Here is a 24,703-nt window from a genome sequence, read left to right as displayed (position 1 = left end):
AAGTTTATTTGTATAGCGCTTTTCATTGCAACGCAGCTTTGCAGAAAATTTAGGTTTCTATATATTATATTTTGTATCACTGTACAAAAGTTGAACATGACAGATTTTCTCCAAAAACTGCATTGTACTTGCTTTGCTAACATTTATCCAGTCACCGAGTATTTTGGCACGTGACCGTATAAACGCTAAGCATTACTCTTGGACGGTTATAAATAGTCATGTAACATAACATTTTTGACTTCAAAAATGTAGCCTGCCCTACACCAATAAGTACAATCTACTTGCTATGACAGCTTCCATCCAATCAAAGTACAGGGATAGTACCACGTGACCGTGTCGGTATGTCACATGTCAGCTGTTCCTCAGCTGATCGGAAGTGTAATCGCTTGTTTGCTAAGACCTAACAGAAAGCCATGGCTGAGGCCATAGCAGATACGAGAAGGCTGTATACTAAACCACAAAACCTGAACGATGCGTATGGGCCACCGAGTAACTTTCTAGAGATTGATGTTGCCAGCCCCGAGACGGTTGGCGTCGGTCGGAACAGGTTCACGACATATGAGATCAGACTGAAGGTGAGCAGCCAATGCTGGCCTGATCTCCTGATCTCTGCCACACTGATCTGATCTGATCTGATCAGATCAGACTGATGCTTGAATATTATCTTAATGCGATTATAAGGAGTGATCTATATTGTGATAGACCATAGTGTAGTATGGCTCGCGTTAGTTAATAATTCCATGACTTCTGTTGACTTGCGCGTCCAGGTATAACTTTATAAAACTTGATGGCTTGCTAAATATTTCCATGACAGTGTAATTGTTCAGCTTGGTTTTGATTTTGATTTAACAAAGCATTGAGGACATCTTCGTGTTTATCAAACCCATATAACTTTCTTTCTTGACTGGAAAACAAAAGGAGATGTGAACAGTTCACTTTTATTGAATGGAATCAGGTTCATTGAAAGGTGGCTGAAACTGGCAGTTGTTAACATTCTACTTAACATCTCCTTTCTTTTGAGTTCACTAATAGGAATGAATACATGTTTGGATCAAAATGAGGGTGAAGACAGATTATTCAGGTTTTGGTGAACTATCCGTTTAATTTTTCCACTTGACACTGACCTAAATATTTTCTTATGCCTGAACATAACAACTATAAACAACTATGTTGTGTAGTCGAGTACCGTACGTAGTTAAGTTGGCATGAAAGACTTTTAAGACAAGTTTCAAGGAATTTCCAGTAAGATCTCAAGTATATAGTCTTTGTATAAGTCCAAGATAATGGTGCTTATAACAATAATGATAAACCTGGTTAACGCTGAAGTACTGTGCACATGTTCTTTATCAAGTGAGACCTTTCAGTTTGCTAGTTAAAATGCTTTATTTATTTACAATTTTTTTTGTTCTCACATATGCCTTATTCAATCAGGAATTGGTTTTATGCCTGTTTCTTTAAGTTGTCTTATGATCAAATTCTTCTGAAGCCACTGTGTAGATTATGGCATATATTTTCCACACTTACACAAACCATTCCTAAGACCAGAGTCAGCTTGCCCATATGTGTGCTGATAAAATGCATACCCTTTGGTTTGTTGGCCAAATTATTCTGAATGCTAGAGGAAGTTTAGAACAGTGAGACAAAGACACATGTGGCTTCCGTCTGCTTTGTGTATGTGTGTGTCTGTGCATGCACGGTTATGCATTGAATCAACCTCCTAAATTCCCAGACTGTTATGGTAAAAAGGTGAAGTTATGGTACATGTAATTTGAATTCTAGGTATCCAGAGACAGCTAAAATTGCAAATGTTCATCCAAAAGCAAATGATGCCCAGACAGAGCAATGATACAATTTGGGGCAGTTGCTGATATTAATATGCCTAAAAAGTAAGATGAATTCTGATAGCATATAATGTGAATCAATAAGATCTTTGTAAACATTGTACAATGCTACTTACAAGCTTCTAGCATTATATTTAGTGTTTCAACACTATACTTTGCTTTCTGTTTTGCATTACTTCAGATTGCTTGTGCTTTCTGTTTTAAATTACTTCAAATGCATGAGAAAATCATTTACATCAAAATCATCAAGCAGGCCAAATCAGAAAGCAAGCTGACTCATGTCATCATTTTGTTTCCAGGGGCATTCAGTATCTGCCCCTGAAAAGCAGTGGGTCAGTTGGTGCAAGTAGTGTAATTCCTTTCAGGGTTTTCCCTGTATAGAGATGAAATGAAAAGAAAACAGAACATAAAAAGATTAGAAAGCTAAGAAAGGGTTTTTTAAAGGGAAAAGTGTTATGTATTTTTTATTTATATTTATTTATTTAGCTAAATATAAAAGGCTACAAAAAACTTATCTCAACAACATTATATGACACAAATGCAAAAAAGTTATTGCAAACACTCAATGGTGGTTTGAAGGGAGATTTGTCTGAAATCGTTGTATTAATCTTATAAATAGTCTTATGTAACTTGATGCTAATGTTAGCTCAGATACACCTGTTACCCTTCTGTGCTTAAATTTCATGATGTATTCTATCAAATAATTTACTTGATGTTGTAAGAAAATGTTTTGTTTTCTAGAAATCCAATTTTTAATAAGTGGATAAATGTATATTGGATCAAAGCGGTGTGTACCAGGAGACTCTTAAGGACCAGGAGTGGATCAAGGTTTTCAATTTAATGCAATGTTTAACGACCTGATGTTATGTTTACCTACACTGTATAAGGGCCCCTTTTAGCTGTTATGTTGTATTTAATATAATGTTCAACAGGTTTGGTTTGTGTTGCGTGTAAGAAGTGTTTGCTTCTGCCAGTTAAAGGGTGGGTACAATGTGTGCATGATGTCAATGTCAATGTCACCTTTATTTATATAGCGCTTTAAACAAAATACATTGCGTCAAAGCAACTGAACAACATTCATTAGGAAAACAGTGTCAATAATGCAAAAATGATAGTTAAAGGCAGTTCATCATTGGATTCAGTTATGTCATCTCTGTTCAGTTAAATAGTGTCTGTGCATTTATTTGCAATCAAGTCAACGATATCGCTGTAGATGAAGTGTCCCCAACTAAGCAAGCCAGAGGCGACAGCGGCAAGGAACCGAAACTCCATCGGTGACAGAATGGAGAAAAAAACCTTGGGAGAAACCAGGCTCAGTTGGGGGGCCAGTTCTCCTCTGACCAGACGAAACCAGTAGTTCAATTCCAGGCTGCAGCAAAGTCAGATTGTGCAGAAGAATCATCTGTTTCCTGTGGTCTTGTCCTGGTGCTCCTCTGAGACAAGGTCTTTACAGGGGATCTGTATCTGGGGCTCTAGTTGTCCTGGTCTCCGCTGTCTTTCAGGGATGTAGAGGTCCTTTCTAGGTGCTGATCCAGCATCTGGTCTGGATACGTACTGGATCCGGGTGACTGCAGTGACCCTCTGATCTGGACACAGACTGGATCTGGTGGCCACGGTGACCTCGGAACAAGAGAGAAACAGACAAATATTAGCGTAGATGCCATTCTTCTAATGATTTAGCAAGTACATAGGTTGTTATGGGAAGTGTTTCCGGTTCCGGTTTACCTAATTAATGCAGCCTAAAAATCCTTTAACGGATTTGGATAATAAAAGCATATTAGTATGTTATGTGTATGCCAGGTTAAAGAGATGGGTCTTTAATCTAGATTTAAACTGCAAGAGTGTGTCTGCCTCCCGAACAATGTTAGGTAGGTTATTCCAGAGTTTGGGCGCCAAATAGGAAAAGGATCTGCCGCCTGCAGTTGATTTTGATATTCTAGGTATTATCAAATTGCCTGAGTTTTGAGAACATAGCGGACGTAGAGGATTATAATGTAAAAGGAGCTCATTCAAATACTGAGGTGCTAAACCATTCAGGACTTTATAAGTAATAAGCAATATTTTAAAATCTATGCGATGCTTGATAGGGAGCCAGTGCAGTGTTGACAGGACCGGGCTAATATGGTCATACTTCCTGGTTCTAGTAAGAACTCTTGCTGCTGCATTTTGGACTAGCTGTAGTTTGTTTACTAAGCGTGCAGAACAACCACCCAATAAAGCATTACAATAATCTAACCTTGAGGTCATAAATGCATGGATTAACATTTCTGCATTTGACATTGAGAGCATAGGCCGTAATTTAGATATATTTTTGAGATGGAAAAATGCAGTTTTACAAATGCTAGAAACGTGGCTTTCTAAGGAAAGATTGCGATCAAGTAGCACACCTAGGTTCCTAACTGATGACGAAGAATTGACAGAGCAACCATCAAGTCTTAGACAGTGTTCTAGGTTATTACAAGCAGAGTTTTTAGGTCCTATAATTAACACCTCTGTTTTTTCAGAATTTAGCAGTAAGAAATTACTCGTCATCCAGTTTTTTATATCGAATATGCAATCCATTAGTTTTTCAAATTGGTGTGTTTCACCGGGCTGCAAAGAAATATAGAGCTGAGTATCATCAGCATAACAGTGAAAGCTAATACCATTTTTTCCTGATGATATCTCCCAAGGGTAACATATAAAGCGTGAAGAGTAGCGGCCCTAGTACTGAGCCTTGAGGTACTCCATACTGCACTTGTGATCGATAGGATACATCTTCATTCACTGCTACGAACTGATGTCATATAAGTACGATTTAAACCATGCTAATGCACTTCCACTGATGCCAACAAAGTATTCAAGTCTATGCAAAAGAATGTTGATGTTGCATGATCAGGATGGTACCACCTCCACCTGATTTTGAGCCAGGAAACCCCTGTCTTCCTTATAGTTTTTAGAAGATTCCTAGAACTAAGCATAAAATTTAACAGCTCTCAGTTGTCCTCAGTATTTTTGGGACTCATATTGGTCCAGACATACTGTTGTTTTCTAAGAGGGCGTTTATGTATCAGGTGCCGGTTAACTGTCTGTACTTCCACTGGTAGTCACACAATGCATTACTGCTTATTTTCATGAAGTTAAACTCAAGTTTGAACTGTATTGCTAATGGTCGAAGTTGCTCAAATTGCAGAAATCACCAGAAATAACTTTGTTGCTGTGTGTGAAATGTCTCTTTAGCAAGGATACATTTGACTTAGGTGTGGGTGTGTAGCGAAGTTAGAAGTCATCCTAGTGGTTAAAGATTAAGGTTGGAAAACAAAAGATTGCTCTGACTATTGTAGGGCTGCAACTAACGATTATTTTGATAATCGATTAATCTGTCGATTATTTTTACGATTAATCGATTAATCGGTTTATGTACATATATTTTAGTTTTTTCAATTTTTTCCCCAAGTAAATTATTAATAAATGTTATTTATTCTTCAGCATACATTTTTAAGAGATTTTAACCATTTTGCACTGTCATATCCTCATCAAAAATAGAGTTGTTTTATTGTGTTAGTAATCCTTTGTCGAGCTCTTCTGCAATCAGAACACTGACCCATACTCTAGCAAATTTCACAAGTAGATTTCAAATAATGTTTTCACCATGGCAGTCCTTAGAGCTCCTAAAGTAGTTTAACATCCCGAACAAAGCTTATTAAGGAATCTTTCAGAACATATTTTCACGAAGAATAAGGATAAAACAGAATAAAATTGCAGTGCATTGTATTTTATTATTTACTGGGAAACAGCTTTATAGCTTTTGCTGTGAAATTGTAAACAATCCTTCGAAAAAAAGTGCCAATGGCATGAAACCTGAATGGAACTCACAATTTAAAGTAAAATCCATCAGAAGGTTGTCCAGAAAAAAAATTGGACACACAAAAAACCTGCTGTGTGAAAAAAAGCAGTGAATACTTAGGAAAAAAAAGTACATTTCAAATATCTTTAAACATTTACCTCTCTCATTCAGTCATAATTAGGCTGCACGACTGAATTTTGAACTGGTAAACGACAAACTGATCACAGAACAGGTTTGTAAAGCTTAAAATGTTAACTGTTAAAAAGCAATGTTATCAGCTTTTACGACTAAACATTTGCAAACAACATTGTACTGGAGAATCTGCACAAATGAAAGTCTTAGGGGCCGTTCTCAAATCGCGCCTAAAAACGCATGGAAAACGCTAGGCGCACCGCTTTCTCCTTCTTTCCAAAGCGCTCGGGCAGAAGCGCCCCTGAGGCGTCTGCCTTTGCTAAGCAACCATGACGTGCTCTCTCCTTGAAGACGCGGAAATTTCAGCAAAGGATAAATGGATTTGCAGCTCAAAAAATCGCTTGCAGTAGCTCTGCTACTAAATTTATTTCAAAATGGAAATCCATATACAACTATGATCAGCTGTTCCTTTCATCTTGACTGAGCTTTTAACGTTGTTACGGGAAAGGATGAAGCTGATTGGCATTCTGAAAAGTTGAAATGTTTTTAACTCGATGCGGTGCGGTGTTGGAAATAACGAACTTGAGCGCGCAAAAGTCGCGATATGTGAACGTCCCCTTAAACAGTTCAGTAGTGCAGAGTTTACAGGTTACTCTTCTTTTTTTAAAGGCTCAAAGTAAAGTACTCCCACATCACGCTTGAATGCTGCAGAGACGCTGTTCGGGAAGCACGTGACATAAAACGAGGCCAGCTATTGGCTATTCGCTACTTCTCCTGCTGTACTGGCTGAGTAAAACCTCCGGTGGCTCATTACTGCCACACTTTGGTCACCGCAGATTTGAAATATGCACGAAATGAGCCGCTTACGGCAAATAAAAGTTATTTAGCAACGAATCGATGACTAAATTAGTTGACAACTATTTTAATAATCGATTTTAATCGATTAAATCGATTCGTTGTTTCAGCTCTAGACTATTGTGCACTCGCTGTCCCTGCAGCTTAACATTGCAACATTACCTGAAAGTAGTGGAAACAAATTTTCGCATTTCTCAATTGTTTGTTGGTCTACAATTGTGTTCTATTATCTGTTCTACTTTATTTATTTCTTGACATTTGTAACAATACTCAAAGGCTTTATACTTTCAGAAGTTATGATGAAAGATGTAATATTCATCGGACTCAGGTGTTGTTGTTGAAACTCTTCCCATCTACTGGTAACTAATTTTTTTTCTTCCCTTAATAGCCTAAATTCTCCTTTGAAATGTGATACTTTTAAATTTAAGGTGCTCGTCGAAAGGAGGCGGGGGCGAAGATAAGACATTGTCAGAACCCCTTGCAGTCCTAAGCAGTGATTTAACACAACTGATGAGTTGTGACAAGTGCTGTTGTGTCTGCTAATAGGCCACTGTCTTCCCTGCTTTCCTATAGTATTTTTAGCTTTCTCCTACCTACAGAGTGAGCCACCGCCTGCCATTAGCCCAAATCTAAAGCTACTGTACTTGATTAGCATATAATAATTAGCATATGCGTGTAATCAGTATTATTGTGTGTCTCTGAGTCGACGGAGACCCTGCTTTGCATAAGGGAACACCCCACACATCCCTCTCACGCTATCGCTCTCTCGCTCTAGCCCTCAAGACCGCGAGAAAGAGAGGAGCTGTCAACTTTTGATTTGCTACTGAAGTAGCCCAATCGCAACAATGAGAGGAGATAAAGAGATTCTGTTTGTATTTGTCATAGTAACACTGCCTGTGTTGATTACATGCTTTTGCGTGCCAAGGGCACCATATTTCTTTAACGCTCTTTCGCACCATCCATGCACGCTTTCTCTCTTTCGCTCGGTGGCCAACCATTATCCTTTCCATCGTCATATCCCACATCCCATAGATGATCCTGGCATGGTTAGTGAGAGAAAGAAGCCAAGCCATATTTGTGTCTGTGTGTCTTGGAGAGGGAGCGAGAAGCTTCTTAATCCCTTCTTTTAAAGTGGAACGTGTGAATGACTGTGGGGGTGCAGACCTCGTCTTAACCCCCTGCCAAACCCACCCCCCACTGGATTGCACAAACATGCCCATCCCCCGTCACCTGCTTCTCTGGTCTCATCTCAGGGCGGGCATATCTCTTCCTCAGTTCAGATAGTGATGGATTTTTAAAAAAGCTCTGTTGGATTATTTTTTTTTATCTGTAATTTAAATTTAAAGGTAGAATTTATTTACCCTCATGTCATTCCAATCTGAATATCAAACTGGCATAATATAAAAAGTGAATATTTCCAACATAATGAATCAGTAGCATTCATTTGAGCAGTATCCGATTTATGGACACATCTTGTTGTGTGAGTACAATCTTTGTCATCAGACAATCGATTCGGTTCACAAAACCAAAACTGAATGATTTGTTTGTGAACTGACTGACTCAATCAAACCTAAATTTTGTGTGTTCCTATAAGACTGTCATATGACTCAGAAGATATAAAAATGTACCACACAAGTTGCACGTACAACTTTTATGATCCTTTTATTGTTTTGCATCCTCTTTAAAGCCTCGATTCCCATTCTTGTAGTTGGAAAGTGCAACCAGTACAGTTCTTCAGAATCTGTCCTTTTGTGTTAAAGAGAGAAAGTCAATAAGGATTGAAATGACATTAGGGTGAGTAATTTATGACAATTTTAATTTTGGGAAGAATTGTTCAGGAGATTTTAATGCAGTAACACAAAGCAGGTATATAGTTCTGTTCAAAGGATACATTTAGTTGATTAATAAAGACTTTTGTTCATTCATTCATTCATTCATTCATTCATTCAAGGTCTTTTGAACTTTCTGTTCATCAATTCTAAAATAAAGCACTGTTTTCACAAAAATATAAAGCAGCACAGCTGTTTTAACATTAATGATAATACAAAATGGTTCTGATCACCAAATCAGCATGTTAAAATCAAACCAGCAACTTACTCAGGTAATTTAAAATTCAGCTTTCACATCACAGAAATAAATTGTTTTAAAATATATTAAGATAGAAGAGTTATTTTAAATTGTAATAATATTCGACAATAATACTGTTCTATTGCATTTTTGATCAAATAAATGCAGCCTTGGTGAGCAAAAGACACTTCTTTCAAAAACACAAAAAAAATCTTACAGACCCCAAACCTTTGAAAGGTAGTCTAACTTTTCTGTTTCTGCCTGATATTTGAGTTTGTCATACTTCTTTTTGCTTATGAGATAGGAAGCTCAAATAGAGAACAGTTGCTTTGTGTCATAATTTGAAAAAAAAAAAGTCCCTTTAGTACTTTAAACAGCTGAACGTTGACTTCATTGCCTCTAATCTTTCACTTTATGGTTTATGCAAATTTGGAACTGTGATATATTCACTTGTTCCTGGAATATGTCAGTTTTATTGGGTTTGTCACAGGCAGTTTGAGCTCATATTCACATGACAGCACATCATAAGCATGGTCTCTTTGGTAATGACTTTCTGTCGTAGAAGTTCTGTTTGTTGGCTTCATTTCATATAACTTCATATCCGATCCATATTGTGACCGTCTCACCATGGCTTTAATTCTTTGTTTGTGGCCACCTTGTTTACAGTGCTAAAGTTGCGTGACATGAGACCACTGATGTTGTTTACAGACAAGAGAATCCTCAGCCCCCCTTCTGCGTTTTTGTATACAACACTCTCTTTCCCTACCCATCTTTCACTCTCTTTCTCCTCTCTTCACCTCCTCCTCCTTGTCATCCCCCTTTCATTCTCTTTTCCAATTTCCAAAAAGCCCTCTCTCTCATTCGCTCTCCCTTTCTGCAATTACTAAAAATGGCTTGCTTGCTTGCCTGGTTGTCAGTCCCAGTCAAGTGTAATCCAAAGTCTGCAGCATCCTCCCCGACAACTATTTTAATGGTAATGGGCAGCATATTGTATCAAGGCTACCATATCCTACTTGAGATGACAGTATCAAAAGTGGGAGTTGATGCTATGGGAACAAAGACAGGGGGCAGCTTTTTGCTAGAGTGATGGTGTCGGGCGGGTGTGTGTGTGTGTGAGAGAGAGAGAGAGAGAGAGAGCAACTTGTGTGTTAAACACAGAGGGGGATGATGGTGGGGCGTGAGTGCTCTTATTGTCCCTCTGTCCTCTTCTCTTTGGAGCTATGATGCAATGAGATTGTATTGTGCTTCCATTTTTGCTACTTTTATTTTGAAAAAGAGAGAGCAGAGCGGAGAGATGAAATGCTCGCTCTTAAACTTGACTTGATCCGACTCGCTAAAAGCTAATGCATAGCCACTGCAGAGCCCTTCGCAGGGTGAGGTGACCCCTCGGCTGTTTTTTCACTGCCCTCGCTCTCCTCCTAATGAGGATACATCATTGTCCCCAGCACACGCATGCATCTGAAAAAGAGGAGAGAGACCTGGATTCTGCCATCTCCTCATATCGGCATAAGCCATGTGGAAGCTTTTAACAGTGCAGAAGAGTGACTAAAAGAAAGAACGCTTTTAGTGCAGCTTTCACACAATTGGCTATTTTGGGGTGTTGTGCATAAAACGGACTTGGTCTGTATTTCTCTGTCTCTCTCCGACTTTGTCTTACCCAGTCACTCTGTCCCATTCTTTCTGGGTTGTTTTGTTTGTGTTTTTGACACTTTTAAGGTATTTTTTTATCTAATTTGTTTGTACGAGATGAATGTGCTTATAACATTGATCATACTTGTTGAATCTTGAAGCCTTTTCCTCTGGTTAATAGACATAATTCTGACCAGTGAAAGGGCAATTTCCACACATGCTACTTTTTATTATCTAATTTTAGTCCATTTTGCAATCCAAACTGAGCCAAGAAGAATATGTCATGACAATATAGTCCTCTTTATTTATTTTTTTCATTTATTTTAAACCGCCTTATTGACTTACAGCCTTGTTTATTATTATCAATGTCGAAAACGGCTTATTATATTTTTGTGGAAACAAAATCTTCTTTCAGGATTATTTGATGAATTCAAAGTTAAAAAGAACAGCATTTGAAATAGAAACACTAAAAATAAGTTGCTACCTTAAATTAAGTCAGTAAGTCATTATCAACTTAAATTTTATTAAAATGACTTAACATCAAGTAAAATCTCTTTTATAACTTCATAAAGTTGAAACTGGTTCAACTGTTTTGATTAAGTTGAAGTAATGGAAAACATGTTGACATGTATCATTTTTTACTCTGAATCTTTTGTAACATTTTAAATGTCTTTACTGTCACTTTTGATCAATTTAATGCATCCATGCTGATCTTTTAAAAACATTTAATTTCTTAAAAAAAGAACTTATTGGCTTAAAATGTATCACTGTGTCTTTGGTCATCGCATTATGTGTGTAAAATGTATTGTTGTTATCCAGCCACAAAGGGTTTTTCCTATTAACTCTGAATGTGAAAATGCTATGCGATGTTACAAACATCTAGATCAGAACATATTTAAATGTTTAAAGGATTAGTTCACTTCTCAAATACAGTTTCCTGATAATTTACTCACCTCCGTGTCATCCAAGATTTTCATGTCTTTTTTGTCTTTTGTCACAAAGAAATTAAGGTTTTTGAGGTTTTTTCTCCATATAATGGACTTCAATGGTGGTCATTGGGTTAAAGGTCCAAATTGCAGCTTTAATTGGCTTTACATGATCCCAACCGAGGAATAGGGGTCTTATCTAGTGAAATAATTCATTTTCTTAAAAAAAAAAAAAAAAAAAAAACCTTAAAAAATGTATATCCTTTTTAACCAAAAATGCACCTCTATAATACATTTATGTGTAGCAGGACATTGAGGTTTCACTGTGTCTGGGCTACTTCTGATTGGTTAGTGTTAGGGGTTAATTTTTGTTAAAGCATTCACCTTTCACCACACCACATTTTGCCACGCCCATTTCTCTGTCCCAAGTCGCACCCTAAACCCTCGCGTTCTTCCTCTGAGTCCACACGTTCGTGACATAATGCCGCTTTGACTGATGATGACTGAGTAAATCACGCCGAGCATAAGGATACCGCTCCCCACAGTGGAGCAGCAGCGTGGTGGGAATCACTCGTCTGTCAGCAACTGTTGTTTGTGGATCAAAAATAAGCAGGTAAAATGCATATTTTCTGAACAATTGCTTCTAGCATTTAGAACTTTGTTTTAAGCGTCATTGTTTAGTCATTAGCCGTCTCATCTCGAAGGTTGCATCCTCTGTAGGTCAAATCTTCTAAAGGATATGTATACGGAGTGTCCTCAAACCAGAATTAAACGAGACGGCCTACACATTTATAGTGTTGTTGCACACTCACGCTAGTTAAATGAAGATTAAAATTTTGAACATAAATTTCATAAAACTAATTGTAGAAATCAATTTATTATAAAATTATTATAAGATTATTGCCTCCGTTCAGTTTCTGTAGCTAACAATATGAAAGAGACCCCTAACTGTACAATTCCAGAGGCAGGGGCATCATGCATTCATGATTTTTGAGGGGGCACATTTGGGGGGGGGGGGGGGGGGGAGTATAAGTCATTCTACGAAAGCACTGTATAACTGATATAGGCTTATTTTTTTTATTATTTTTTTTCCTTTTTATTCAAAACAATTCCAAACATGCTTAATAGATCAGGAAATATCTCGTTTCTCAAATATGTGTAGGTAAACGCGTTTTGCACCTTTATAGATTATTTGATCAATATATGGAAATTTAGTGTAATCTATTAACTACACATAAAAACCTAACTTTTTACTTAAGTGCCATATCATGCCATAAAATATTTTTAATACGACTGAATTTGCATTTAATGTAAATTTTAATAACAATATTGTAAGATACTTATTTTAACACTTTCATTTTACAGAGAGTAAAGAACATTTACATTATCAAAAAACATTTTCATTCAGTCTAGCCAGAGTTCAGGCACTCTCAAAAACTCCCATTAAAATCACTGAAGCACTTTACATTATGAAACGAATATCTTACATTCGTATGCACATCTGCACTTTTTGTTGTTTCTGATGAGAGAATTCGCTAAAATAATTCAGTCAGCGAGCAAGTGAACAAAACACCGCGTTTCAGTGATGACTCTTCTGGACGTCTCTCATTGGCCATTGCATCCATAAGCGCAACAGAATAGTTTCTGATTGGTTATCATGAAGCGTTGTACGAACGCAGATTTGAATTTAGCAGCTGATGCTGTGCACTGAACGATCTAATCACACCGCTGTGATTGTATCAAATATATAAAAAATATTATTCTGCAATTTTTTTTTTTTCGTTTGGAAGCTGCATTTAAAATCCACTTGGCTCAGAAATCTGAGGGGGCACTTGCCCCCTCACTTTGAATGGGCACGACGCCTCTGTCCAGAGGGTTAACCAAATTGAAAATTTTTCGCCTGGCTATAGCAAAGTACTGTTGTTTATGGTGACACAAAGAATTGCGTAACCTTCGAAATGAGACGCAGCAATTATTACACTTGATCTTAAATGTGTGTTTTTAAACTTTGATGTGGACTGTTAATCATTTAAAATTTGATAATGATTTTTAAATTTGAGGTCTTGTTTTAGTTAAAGGTGGTGTAGTTATGTTTGTTGCTTGACACTAGTCAAGTCATGCTCCCTATTTTGTTTGCTGTTGCATTTTGTCGAATAAGCTACTGCACCATGGTAATACTTTTAGAATAGGGTTCACTTATTCACTATTAACTACGGCTTTTCCCCAAAAAAAATTTTTTAGTTAGCTGCTTATTAACAGTTAGTAAGGTAGTTGTTAAGGTTAGGTTTTGTGTAGGATTAGGGATGTAGAATTAGGTCATTAATATGTGCCTAATTAGTACTAATAAATGGCTAATATTCTAGTAATATTCATGCTAATAAGCAACTAGTTAAGAGACCCTAAAATACCAACTGTCCTTTCTTTCATTCATATAATGAGGTGGATGGGGATGAGAACAAAACAAAACTGATTCAATTCAACAAATGTAGTAAGATGGAGGTGGTTACTCTCAAACCAGTACCAACCGAATGCCATCTGTAGCCTTTAACAAAAGTAATATAAGTATAACTTTAAGTAATATGCCTTAATAGGTACATTGATCATTATAATAATAATAATAAAGTTGAATTGCATGCTGGTTTCGTCAGAAATCCTCCAAGAATAGAACACGTGTAAGCCAGTTATGTGAACATATTTGTAATTTGATCACCCTTGCTTCACTTGTGTACATTTGAAGTATTTATGGTACTTATAAGTAATAAAAACTAATTAAATGTTGTTTACATCTTGTTTTTTTATGGCAAACTGTTTTAATTTTATCTTTCAGGTACCAATGCAGAATATGTGCAGAATATGTGAATAAATCTGGAAGGAAATGGCTATGTAAGTTACTTTTCAGACATTACATTATATGAAAAGACCATACAAGTGTCAGATATCTCAGATGTTCAAATGATCAGAAGTTGGTCATTTTGGTTTTTGTACATTTTTAGAATTGGAGGTTTTTGATTTTTAGGGGTAAGTGTATTCCTATACATTAACACAGACCTTCTCTAACCTGTCCTGAAGCCCCACTATTTAACTCCAAGAACAATAAATAATAAATATATTATAAAAAAATAAATATATTAGCATCCACGGAAAAGGAATGATAACATTCTGTTTATTTAAGTGGTTGCTGCAGTTAAATAATCTGCTGCTTTAAGTGCTTGACCTTTTTATGTCAGATTAGTTGTCAATGTTTTTATTGTTCGGTAAAATAAATATCATATAGTCACCATAGCTGTGGTAATTAAAACTTTATAGTGGGCCTTGACTGAATATATTTAAATGAGGTCAACTAAAAAGTAAGATCAAATCAGATAAATTGTTTGTGCATTTAACTTTGAACTTTATTTTTTTTATTTGGATTCCCTAGGAATTTGTTGCCATTGAAGATACATAATCATGCGAATGCCTTAATTATTCAGTGTAATGTGTATTCAGTAGGGGTGTAACGCTACACGTATTCGTACAAAATATTTTTGGGCCTTTCAGTAAAACAAATACATTGTTTTAACCACTGCATGAGTGGAACTTAATTGGAAAAGTAAAGTTTTATATATTGTTACTCATGTTAAAGGTACAGGTTTTAGGACCTGCCACTAGAGGGCGCACCACCAAAACAGTAACAGTCGCGTGGTTTGATGACGCTAAGGAGGAGCGTGGAACGATGGGATTTGTTGTCTTCTACCCAACCGCTGACGGCCATCAGATGGAAAGATAAATCATGGATTTAACGTGAGTTCAACGATTTGCCCTAGTAGATTACATACAAAGTCAATGTAAAGACGCGATCAGACTATGGATCAGACGCATCCTCGCGCGGGTCTAGAGGCGTGATTACCCTGGCATGTATGCCCCATTATACTAATCTTGTTGATCGTTATAATAGCATACGTTTTCTGTAAAGATACGAATCAAAACAACTCACCTGTCGAGTAAAACACGAGCGAGATCGGCATCTCTTTCTATTTGAAGTTTGTTGCGAAGCTACTTCCGCGTTTGTCCACGACACTGTTGTCATGTGGTTTCTACGTCAGTAAAGGCGGTAACAAAGGGTAACTAACGTCATTGACAGGTGACTGCACTGCCCCGTGTCACTGTTTAGAATGGGAATTTTCTCATGATTTACAAGTGATTGAAAACATTAGAGATATTGTTAGTAAACCGCTGGACAAAATATATAACACTAGCCTAGTGGTTTTTGGATATTTTACTTCAAATATCTTACAAATTGTACCTTTAAGAAACAAAGTCTTATACTTTAAAATTACATTATTATTTTTTTAAAGGAAATTCATACAATAAATGTCCTTTTGACACTCTTTGATGTAGCATGACAGATCGCATATAAACGCTCCAGTTCAAATGGCAGTGCGATCCTCCCTTCCTCTTTACTTCTAGTTTTAACATGAAATAAAAATGAATGAACATCTCATGCCTCATGTATTCACTCAGTCAGTGTTTCAACCTTGGAAAGACAGCAATAAAACAACTTGTAAACAAAATGTCATGTAGCATTTTAAAAAATGACGTAGCATTTCATTTACCTCAGGCAAGTCTTCAGTGTCCACAGCTCATAAGTGCACTGTAAATTAAGTCAAGACAAGAGCATTTTGCAAAGTATTAGACTATATACTCATTATATTTTACTTTACCTGTTAGTGATGTCTTAATTATTTAATGTTTAAATAAATCTGTTATGAAACGAGTTATGAGAGGCACTGTGCAAATGAATATATTTTAACAAGAAGTAGATTTTTTATAATTTAGAAGTAAATAAAAAACTACATTATATGCATTTTACATGATTGCATACTTTTTTTTTTTTTTTTTTTAATTGAGCGTTGCTTGTTATATTTAAAAAAAATTAAGAGTTATTACATTTTAGTTTTGGTTCTGTTGTTAACTGTAGCCTTATAGTAGGCCTAATGTAAAAGAGCTCACTAAAGTTAGAGCATACGTCAAAGTAGATTTTTATCCCTAAGAAATTTTGATTATAACTGAGTTTGTTTAAAGAAAGAGCAATTTGTTCAATAAACCACTTTTTAATAAGAAAAAAAACTGTACCAAAACTGTACCGAACCGTGACATCAAAACCAAGGTACGTACCAAACCGTCAGGTTTATGTACCTTTACACCCATATTATTCAGTGATGTGACCAGATAACTTGATCGTCAAAGTCATATGTCTATGTTTAAATTCTGTGTTATATGCTTTACATTTCTATGTGTTCAAGTTGAACCTGAATAGATAATTAAACCAGGAGATGGACTTTTAGGCCCTTGACACATGCTCTGTTGTTGATAAATTGTCATTCTCAAGAATGTTTAAATTGTACATGTAATATATGTGATCAAATGTTTATGGTATGAAATTTACAGTAACTAATACTGTTTTTGGAAATGTGAAATTACTCAGTATGCATCCTGCTGTAATGATGACACATTGTGATATGATATTTAATGTTCATTCTGTAAAAAATGTGATAATGATATATTTCAATGTTAAGTAATAAATGTGATGGAACAGCAATTGTGGCCTTTTTAATATTACTTTTTAATATTTTGATATTAAAATTACAGGAACAAACTGTATTTTAATTGCTGAAAATGTAATGTATCTTTACTAGATGGTTCTTTTCTGTTATTTCACAAATCTTTTTCTGGCACCTCAGCTTCCTGAATATTTCCATTTATTTTTTTACTTCAGAAAATTACCGTCCAGTTTTTCTGTTATTTTAATATATATTTTTTTCTTTCTTTTTTTTTTTACAGTGCAACTGCCAAAAAATCAGTTTAACATTAAAGGAACACTCCACCTTTTTGAAAATAGGCTCATTTTCCAAATCCCCTAGAGTTAAACAGTTGTTTTTACAATTTTTTAATCCATTCAGCCAATCTCAGGGTCTGGATGTAGCACTTTTAGCTTAGCTTAGCGTAGATCATTGAATCTGATTGTACCGTTAGCATCTCGTTTTATAAATGACCAAAGAGTTTCTATATTTTTCCTATTAAAAACTTGACTCCTCTTACAAAAGTTGTGATTTTCTAGGCTGATATGGCTAGGAACTATACTCTCATTCCAAAGTAATCAAGTAACTTTGATTCCGTACCATGGGTGCAACTGGCGTAGTGATATTACGCAGCACCTGAAAATAGTCCCCAGCAACTCTGCTATTGCTGCAACTACACAAACTAGCTAGGGACTATTTTAAGGAGCTGCGTAATATCACTGGAAAATTAGCCTATTTTCAAAAAAAGCAGAGTGTGCCTTTAAAATCACGTCACTCTTGGTTTAGTCACAGTGTTATGCTTAATGACAAGAAAGCTTGGTTTGTAGCAGGTTAGTTGGCATCTAGAGAGAATTTAAAATAAGACATCATTAAATATCCCACCAAGCTTATGGAATTAACATAAAAACCACCCAAGAGAGCATAGCTGGCCATCAGAGAGTCTGTAAGCATTTGATCGTGTAACACTAAGTCTCATTACCTGTGATTTAATCATGTCATATCATTCCCCACTTACCAGTACGCTCACAGGTATTGATGGACCTCTTGAAAAGCCCCATCTTAGCCGCAGTGCAAGGCTGCTGTCTTAATGAATTGGGCTGTTTTCATCTGCTCATTGAGTGTTTGATGTGTAAGGGCTTTTGTCTGTGTGGTTAACTTTGGTTGCCACGGTAATCAGGCCCTTTGTTGGGCTGTTTTGTTTGCTTGTCTCAGGTTTGATTGAGATCATTAGCAGTGAGGGGAGGACAGTCAAACTCTTCAGAGTTTACATCTGCAGCTGTACAGTGTGACATACCCCTCCCTTCTCTTTACACACACACACACACACACACACACACACAAATACAACACTGCTCCCATCACAGCATTTTTGTTGAAGTGTAATTAGTGGTGCTTGCAAGCATCACTATTACCGTTGCTCATACTTAAGGTGAGAGATTTGATCAAACTCCTTACCCTAAGTAGTAAACTTCAGTGTGTAACTATTCCTGTTAAGTTTGCATTAGGAAATTAATTGTTGCTTCAATCATGCTGCTTGTTGTGTAATGTTGCTTTCCTAATCGGTCAGATAGAATTTTCAGCTACAAAGTGATGAAACCGACAAACAAATCCTATTGGCTCACATTGAAATAGGGACAGGAGTTGTGTTTTTTTGGCTCGTGTCAGTCAGTAAGCAGGCACCCAGAACACCCTAGCAACTGCAAAGCAATACCCTGGCAACTAACCACAAGACCTGTCATCATGGTGGTGAGTTCTGAATAGTCAACTTCCACATTTTCTTCAGAAATGGTACAATTTTATATTTGGACACTTACATTCAAACTGTTTAATTTTCAGCAGTCATTACTCCAGTCTTTAGTGCCACATGATCCTTCAGAAACCATTCAAATATTTTGATTTGAGGTTCAAGAAATGTTTCTGACTGTTATTAAAGGAGCTATGTGGAGGTTTTTACTTAAAAAAAAAATCTTTAAGATAGAGTTTTCATTTGTACATGTATGAGCCAACCATGATGTAAAAAAAAAGAACACCTCGACTGTCCACCACGGTTGCCTCTATCAGCCTGTAGACTCAATTGTGTGTGAAGGAGTCGGGCCCGAATTGGCGCGAAAATTCACAAAATGTGACGTCATGCGCGTTCTCGTCTACTTGGGCTTACAACCGTACGGCACGCCAGCCATTATAGTAAGCAGCGGCAATAGTGTTTTCAAATGGACTCTGCGGATGGAAAGAAGCGACCAGCCTCCAGCACAATTCAGACACCGACAGACACTCCTCGTAAGTAAAAAAAAAAAAAAAAGAGCGTGCGCACTGAGAACGAGCATGAGACTGGCTGCAGTTCCTCTAACGGCCACTGGTGTCAGTAACGGTTAGAAATTTCAGAACCTACGCAATGCTCCTTTAATGTTGAAAATTTTTGAATTGCTTAATATTTTTATGGAAACCATGATCATTTTTTTTTTTTCTTTGGTGAAAAGTTTAAAAGAACAGCATTTTTTTCCCAAATAGAAATGTAACAATGTTTAAGTGCTACATAAATTACTTTTCTTTTTGGAATTAAAATACTAAAATTCTTCTTAATGTATAGAGATAGCTTTCTAAGTAAGGGATTTTTATGCTTTGCGTGTTGTTTGGCAACTTTGACCTGACCAGTCGTATGAGAGGCTGGTGGTACTACCAGATAGGGAGCGTTTTTGGCAAGTCTATTCAGATAAAATTATTATGTTTGCAATTTTATTATTGTAACTGCTAGTAGTCCAACAGAAGTAACACATTTTGGCCAGTTGCAGCTTGTCCTTTGACTAAGTGCCACTATATAGTTAATATATAATATTAATAATTGTCATCAACATCCATAGGCTTTCTACTCTTGAGCATTGGATTTTGTTTTCATTGACGTCTTGTGCCTTGGCCTGAATGACTTCAAAATAATACCTTCATTAGAAGATGATGTAAAGATGACATTTTTCTTTTGCAGATAAGGGGAAGAGATGATTTTTTAAATAATCTTGTCCCCTGTTATACTTTGTAAACACAATACTGAAGTTGTAGAGTGCAATAAGAAACATTCATGGGTCTTTATATTTTCTATGTGTGTGTTTTAAGAAATGTTCAAGATAAATGGGCTTTCACCCTTGGCCTAAGAACTAATTCTGTTCAATAACAAACTCTTCCTCTGTTTTGATTGTGCACCATATAATAGTTCTGAAACCATGACGTTATTGTCATGACTGTGTGTATTAAATGAACTGTTACTGTGATCAATTGACATAGGGATTAACTTATTATATATACCTTTTTACTTAGAATGTAAACCCAGTGCTCCAGCCATTCACAAAGTATTATCGAGCACCTCAGTGAGGTCACTACTAAACACTTCCTTGGCATTGCAGCTATCCTGCTCTCAATGACCGCAAGGGTTGAAGAAATGCCTAGATCAGAGTTATAAAAAATGCAAATGGTACTGGAGATCACAGGAATAGTGTGAGGATATAAATGATATGATTAGAAAACTTAAAAAGGATAGTTTACACCCCCCTGCGTCAAGCAAATCACCCTGTTTAGGAGTATTAATCTAAAATTTTATTCCCGTCCATGTGTTTGTTACTTCAGGTGCCTTTTGCCTCTTCAGCGTCTCTTTGAATGCTGTCATCATGCTGTTCTTTTATTTCATAAACACCTGCTTCTGCATTGACCCTGTTTTAGTTTCTCAGTGGGCCTTTTTGTGGACTCTACCTATTTATTTAATGCTTTACTCTAGACTAATAGTGAACTTGGTGTTATTGAAATAATGATGCTGTTCAGCTACACCATCAGTCTTAACATGTTTTTCAAACTACTTTTATTTAAAAATGTAGGTCTTTTTTAAACATTTTCCCTTAATCTGAGATGGACGTGGTGCTTCAGATGTTGTTTGTCCATTCTTGTTCTCCCCAGACAAACCTCCCCATCTTCAAGCTGAAGGAGTCACGTGTTCGGAGGAGATACAGCGACTTTGAGTGGTTGAGAGGAGAGCTGGAGAGAGAAAGCAAGGTGAAAGATTGGTGAAGGCTAGATTATGAATAAAATAATAGTGTTGATTTGGTTGGAACATGATGCACAAATGTTCAGGGTGAGGGATTGTATCATCCTTCTGTGCTGTTGTAAGAGTCCATTTCAACTAGAAACATTTGTGAGCACAGCTTTTTCAATCAAATTATGCTGTAGTTGAAGTAATCACATTTGAAGTGATTGTTAGAGACCTGATATTGTATTATTAGATGTATGTAACTTGAATGAAGTTTTTGTATTTCAAATAGGTGGTAGTTCCTCCTCTTCCTGGAAAGGCTCTGTTCAGGCAGCTCCCATTCCGTGGGGATGATGGTATATATGACGACTCTTTTATTGAAGAACGGCGGCAAGGCCTAGAACAGTTCCTCAACAAGTAAGTTACAAGTTCCTCCAGACCATGCATTTATGTTAACCAAAAACACATGAGGACAAAATTCCAAAATGTAACAATTAACAGGGATCCCTTCCAAATAAAGTATATTTTGTGCAGATTATGCACAGGATTCCAGGTGTACATTTTATCAGTTCATACATTGCTTGGCTGTCAAACTCATGACTTTTTTTAATGGTGTGCTACAATTATTGGCACCCCTGCAAATTCTTAGGAGTGAAAGTGTAACTAAGTATATTTCCATTCATGCTAGACATTTTTAATGTTATCTAAGTGATTAGAAATACTAAAGTGTAAGCCATGAAATAAAACTGGCCAAAGGTGCATGCACATTTGAGAAACAAAATGGTTTAGTGATGTTACTAATAATAATAAAAAAAAGTTATTGGTAAATACTTCGATGACAAAACATGGGGGACACAGAAAAGGTGGTGAACTAATGGAGGAAACCGTATGTACCCATGATGCAGTGTGAAAAAATAAATTTTTCCTTGCGATTTTATTCTCAAGTGTGGATATGACAAGATTTACATTGTCCTCTGCTGCGTGTCCTTGCTTTTAACTTATTTTAGCCTCGGCACATCTGAACTGTTTTTTATATAGAACACTGAAGCGGTTATCACGATAATGAAATACAAGAGTTTTTAGGTTAAGGTACTTCAGTAAAAAAGAAAAACAGACACTTGCCAGCCTTTGTGTCATCTGATGTCTTCCCTCACACTTTTTTCCTTCTCTCATAATTACCTACAGAATGATCGAAACTGATGAGAGGCCGCAAGTGCACCAGCTTTACTTTTTACATTTGTTTTATTTTTGATGTGTAATTTATGATAATTGCGAGTGAAATTACAGGCGTGCATACCTTTTCTCTACAAGATGTTGTGTGCTCTCCTGCTTATTTTTGATCCAAGGTGCTGTTCCCCCGCCGACTGAGACAATAAAAGTTACAGTTCGATTGTAATTATTTGCTGTGATTGCAGACTTTGCCATTATCTTTGTTTCATGTGCAAATGCGCCAGCTCTACCTGTTTGAATTTTAATACGAGACGAACAGCTGTAAATTAGGTTTGAAGAAAGAAAGGATATGGAGGTAATTAAGATGGGATTTTTTTCTTTTATCAAAAATTCCTGAATTAAATGTCATTGTTTGTTACTAATAGCATTCCCATCATACATCTAGACTATGTGTGAGTAGATTTGTACATTTCCTTGTCCCAAATCTGAAAATCATCCTCCGTCATCTTGACTTGTAACATTGTGAGCATCGTGTAATTTTAGAGGTGTGAGGGTCCTTTTTCTTCCAGTGGAAACTGGAATAGATTGAATGGTAAAATAATGAGTTTAATTAGCATGATGGCTCATTCTACTGTTTTTAAAGATATGCGTAATTAAATTTCGATATCATCGCTCTGAAATTTAAGCTGGATGATTTATGATCTGAAGAAGAATGCTGCAAAATGTCACAGCCTCCTAATAATTTCTAAGAGTTATATCTTGATTGGGGTCAAAGTTGATTCCGCCTTCTCTCTCTCTCTATCTCTCGTGCACTCTCTTTACAGTGTGTATACTTTCATAATATTTTTTATGGTGGCTAATATCCATTCTGTGGTCTGATTTTTCCAGAGTGGCTGGTCATCCATTGGCCCAAAATGAGCGCTGCCTTCACATCTTTCTACAGGAGTCGTCGATGGATAAAAACTACACCCCTTCCAAAATTAGACAAGCCTGAACCGGTCTGGACTCTACACGCACAAACACAAAAACATGGCCCACAAGCAATAAGAAATGTTTGAATCATTCTTAACTGGAACAGAATCTTAGCATAAACCACAGGATGTCCAAAACTTTTATGAAATGGTTGAAAACGTTCTCTACAATTACTCATTGTGCCACTTCACTTCTCCAAAAGATTTCTCCTCAAAGAGTGTTTCGGTCTTTTTGCTCTGATTTATAAATCCCTAATGTTAATATTACCACTTTAAGTCAGATCAAATACGTTCTTGTGTATATCAATGTGGTTAACAGTTATTTATGGTAGTCTTGTCTCAGAGCACCACTAACTTCAATTAGTATAAGATCAAACGAAACGAACAAATAACTATATCACAATTATGCAAGCACTGTATCACACACATTGGCTTTCCTGTGTTATTGTTACTGCCTACCTGTGTTGCTTTTAGTGCTGAAGAACATGTACAGCAGCTCACCATGCAGGATGCACTTAATTGGGAACCTCCTTTATATGTGATGGTTGATTGTGTGCCGTGTGTCCCACTTAGCTACAGACAAGCCTGTTTTTACTGTGTAATGGCGGTACACAGAAAGAGAAAGTGCTGCCTACAATGCATGTTTCAAGATTTGTATACTGCTGTGCCATTGTTTTGTTTATGAGAATTTTCCAATAAAACGGATCAAATACACACATGAATGATGTGGTTTGCAAAACTAAAGCACCTATGTTTGCTTCAACTAAAATATATTTTAAGAGATAGACAATTTGGTCTGCCTTTAAAAGATTTTTCTCTTCAACTGTCAGGAGTTTGTATAAAGTAAGTCACCATGGGGTTTTCTATGATCTCTGATTCATATAAATCATATTGGCAACACCTTTTGGATATATGAAAATCCATTAGTTTCGGTAACGTTTATTTTTTTGATAAATAGCATGCACCTGAACAAAAAAACTGAAAACCATAGAAAGAAAGACTTGATTAATTCAGAGGAAATGACTTGTGTTAGCTGGAGGAAAAGTATTAGTATTCTGTGTGCAGGATATATTAAAATAAATGTTTTCTCATTTTAGCCTTACACAATGCAAATAATTATACTATGTATTCATCCACAGAACATGGCCATTTGTCAGTATTTTACACTAAACAATATTAAAAACTGCATAAATTAATTTAGTTATTTGCTATATGCTTTATTCAAGTGTTTTAAAATGCACACATAACTGTAAATTGGGGTGATTCCATTTACTGATAAACAGATGTCTAAATGGAATGCATTGATTTTTTTTAGACTGAGGCAGGTGGCTTTGAAAAGGAGAATGGTATTAAGAATGGTTACTCAGAATAGAAAAGGAGTGGAGGAAGGAATAGGAGGTCATAGGACCCTGAATGCTCAGATACAGACAAGGAATCTCAAAGAACACAGGCAATACGAGGTTGTGAAGGTCAGTTCCTCCTCAAATGTCTTTTAAAAACAGTAGAGTAGAAGAAACTTTTTTTCATTTTAAGGCTTGGCTTGGTTCTGCTGTTAATTAATTGGCTAGTTGTTTCTGTATGTGTGTGCCTCTGTGTGTGTATGTAATATATAAAATATTTTAGGGTCAAAGTTGATTCATCGATTTACGAAAATGGTTTACAATAACTGGTTATTCAAATAGGGTAATTTGTTTTGTGTGGGTATTAATAGTGTAGTTTACT

General features: G+C 36.4%; 1 protein-coding gene across 1 annotated transcript; it reads left to right on the top strand.

The window, feature by feature from the left end:
• The first annotated feature begins 355 nt into the window (after positions 1-355).
• LOC132092346 (sorting nexin-3-like) lies at positions 356-23,695 on the top strand. Its single transcript, XM_059498530.1, has 4 exons — positions 356-575; positions 20,771-20,866; positions 21,133-21,257; positions 22,899-23,695. The coding sequence occupies exons 1-4, from the start codon at positions 414-416 to the stop codon at positions 23,002-23,004; spliced, it is 489 nt and encodes a 162-aa protein (XP_059354513.1). The 5' UTR covers positions 356-413; the 3' UTR covers positions 23,005-23,695.
• Positions 23,696-24,703: the final 1,008 nt, after the last annotated feature.

The sequence above is a fragment of the Carassius carassius genome, chromosome 18 (assembly GCF_963082965.1).
Source record: "Carassius carassius chromosome 18, fCarCar2.1, whole genome shotgun sequence".
Classification (NCBI taxonomy): Eukaryota; Metazoa; Chordata; class Actinopteri; order Cypriniformes; family Cyprinidae; genus Carassius; species Carassius carassius.
The sequence above is the reverse complement of the archived record's forward strand: the minus strand, read 5'-3'. Positions and strand labels throughout refer to the sequence as shown.

What these genes read in the sequence shown, in the direction of transcription:
- LOC132092346 (XM_059498530.1), top strand. Translation starts at nt 414, where the DNA reads ATGGCTGAGGCCATAGCAGATACGAGAAGGCTGTATACTAAACCACAA. An exon ending in CATATGAGATCAGACTGAAG is followed by an intron (nt 576 to 20,770) that starts GTGAGCAGCCAA and finishes TGTTCTCCCCAG; the next exon opens with ACAAACCTCCCCATCTTCAA. An exon ending in CTAGAACAGTTCCTCAACAA is followed by an intron (nt 21,258 to 22,898) that starts GTAAGTTACAAG and finishes TGATTTTTCCAG; the next exon opens with AGTGGCTGGTCATCCATTGG.